This window comes from Clupea harengus, chromosome 2, assembly GCF_900700415.2.
Source record: "Clupea harengus chromosome 2, Ch_v2.0.2, whole genome shotgun sequence".
Classification (NCBI taxonomy): Eukaryota; Metazoa; Chordata; class Actinopteri; order Clupeiformes; family Clupeidae; genus Clupea; species Clupea harengus.
The window spans coordinates 8,343,519-8,346,018 of record NC_045153.1 but is presented as its reverse complement, the minus strand read 5'-3'; the positions used below and the strand labels follow the sequence as shown (position 1 = coordinate 8,346,018).

At 42.4% G+C, this 2,500-nt stretch overlaps 1 protein-coding gene across 1 annotated transcript in view; it reads right to left on the bottom strand.

Moving 5' to 3' along the window:
* Nucleotides 1-2,500, bottom strand: part of desma (desmin a) — a 12,836-nt gene that overhangs the window by 5,246 nt on the left and 5,090 nt on the right. Inside the window, exons 4-5 of the mRNA XM_031581925.2 lie at nucleotides 1,416-1,577; nucleotides 380-505 (exon numbers count right to left, since the gene is read on the bottom strand). Coding sequence (XP_031437785.1) covers nucleotides 380-505; nucleotides 1,416-1,577 — 288 coding nt within the window. The remainder of the gene's footprint in view (nucleotides 1-379; nucleotides 506-1,415; nucleotides 1,578-2,500) is intronic.

Here is a 2,500-nt window from a genome sequence, read left to right as displayed (position 1 = left end):
CAGTCTAGACTCTACAGCTTTTTGCCTCCTTTTGTAAGCAGTGCAATATTGATAACAAAAAAAGACAAAAGAAAGAGTGAACGGAGAGGGAGAAGATGAAGGAGAGTGAGAGTCATAATTTTTTGGGAGGGAGTAAAAGTTCAGATTCAGAGAAAGAATGACGAGTAAGAGAGAAATGCGAAAAGAAAAGAGAGAGAAAAGAGTTTGACATGTCTGTTTCATCAGAATGTTGAGACGTTCTACAGAAGGAAACAATCTCCACAGGATTCTGAGTAGAACTTTTCATCGTCCTTCTTTTTTAGAACGTGGAACACCCTGACAAGTGAGCCTTTCCCTGAGAGTGAGTGTGTGAGGTAGGAGTGTTCTGTGAGTGACTTACGGTTCCCTTCAGAGAGTCGATCTCGCAGGTGTAGGACTGGATCTGGTGGCGGTACTCCATGGACTCCTGCTTGGCCACTCTCAGGGCATCGTTGTTCTTGTTGACGGCCTGGTTCAGGTCAGTGACCTAAAGCGCAAACAGAGATGGCTGTTAGAAGCGTATCAGATATATGGGTCCATCTACCAGCATTTGCCTTTATATATATATGAATGCCTTAGTATGTCTGATTTCAATCTGTGTACCTCTACAGAAGAAAAGCTAGTTAGGGAAATATAATAACTAGTTAAATAAATTAAAATAAAACTAAACTAAACAAAAAAAAAATGAAGAAAAGCTAGTTAGAAGAAAAGCTAGTTAGGGAAATATAATAACTAGTTAAATAAATTAAAATAAAACTAAACTAAACAAAAAAAGAATGAATTGGGGTTTATATTATTTCTGCGTTTCATTGCATTCATCCCATCCATCATAATCAGTGCCTTGAACCAAAATGGCTGCCTGTCAGTCAGTCACCCTTGCCTGGTGTAACAATGCAATCTATCTTGCCTTTAGAGGAGGTCATGTGACTGCGTGGCCAGTTTGATCCTTTTAGTTTAACAGAAGCAGCTGACATTTTGACTGATCAAATAGCTTTTTCAAAGGTCGCATATGATTTTTGTGTCTTATCTCTGCTAGTCTGAGGCAGATACTGGCACACATTAGCAGTGAATGGGAGAATAAAGAATCAAACGTGAAACAGGTGTCAGCCTGAACCGCAGAGCCAGGGTCGGGTGCTCCTTCAAAAGCCTTACAAACGGTGTCCAAAATGGAGGAAAGCTCTTAACGAATTTAAACTGCTCACTTCATGACAGGAAAACCTCCTTAAGCCCACTTTGCACAACATTGTTTCCTACACAAGACACGTGCAAACGCACACACACACACTCCCTCTCTTCGCTCTCTCGCTCCCTTCCTCTCTGTCTCTCTCTCTCTCTCTCTCTCTCTCTCTCTCTCTCACACACACTCTCTCCCTCCCTCCCTCTCTCACACTCTGTACCTTGGACTTGTACCAGTTCTCAGCCTCTGAAATGTTATTGGCGGCGATGGCCTCGTACTGGCCGCGGATGTCCCTGAGGGCGGCGGACAGGTCGGGTTTGGACATGTCCATCTGGACCTGCACGGAGGTCTCCTGCATCTGGGACTGCAGCTCACGGATCTCCTGCAAGGGGGCGGCAGAGAGGGGGGGGGGGGGGGGTCAGTGGGGGTCGTCAGGGGAACAGCAGTGGGGGTCGTCAGTGGGGGACATTATGGGGACATCAATGTAGGACATTATGGGGATGTGAATGACACATTGCAGGGACGTCATTGACAACATGAGGACAATATAATCTAGGGCCTGACATGGACGTTGCAGGAATATTGCAGTGTCATAACACATGTAACAAGGGCTTTACATTTACACTGTAGAAAAGGACATCACTTTTCTATTAAAAGGTTATTAGTATGTTAATAGTATAAACCGACATGGTCAGCCAGCTTCACAATATTCTTTTAAAAGATGTTCAAGGAGGGATATCAATGAAGCATTAGGAGGCAAATGTGTGAAGATATTAGACATAATTCATCATTTTGGCAGCTTAAACTTTGGCAGCTAAAACATGTTTTTTTTATCATGAGACCAGATGGCTATTATTTATGTATTGCAATGTCAATTTGTGCTCTATACAAATGAAACCACTGAACTTCGACTGTTCAGTCAGGGAAATCTGAGACCTTTAATCTATGCTAGTCAGATGTTCACGAAGCACAGTAGTGTGCATTACGATCCTCCACAGGGGGGAGTTAGTAGTAGTGTCATTAAATAGTAATAGTAATGAAATATTATTAACAACTGAATGCATTAGTGACTGGCTACAAGCACAGCTGAAAACAAGCAAACATCAGTGTTACAGTGTAAGATGTTAGTCATTAAAGAGGTTTGAAAACATATCCAAACACCTTGATGCTGAAAATAGTCCAACAGAGAGAAATCTCATCTAGCCTTGGCTTTTTAGGTGCCAAGTAGACTACTTGTTACATTGTTTTATCCTCAAAATGTGTTCCTAAAGGGTTAGAACTGTACTACAGTCACCCACAGAGAGG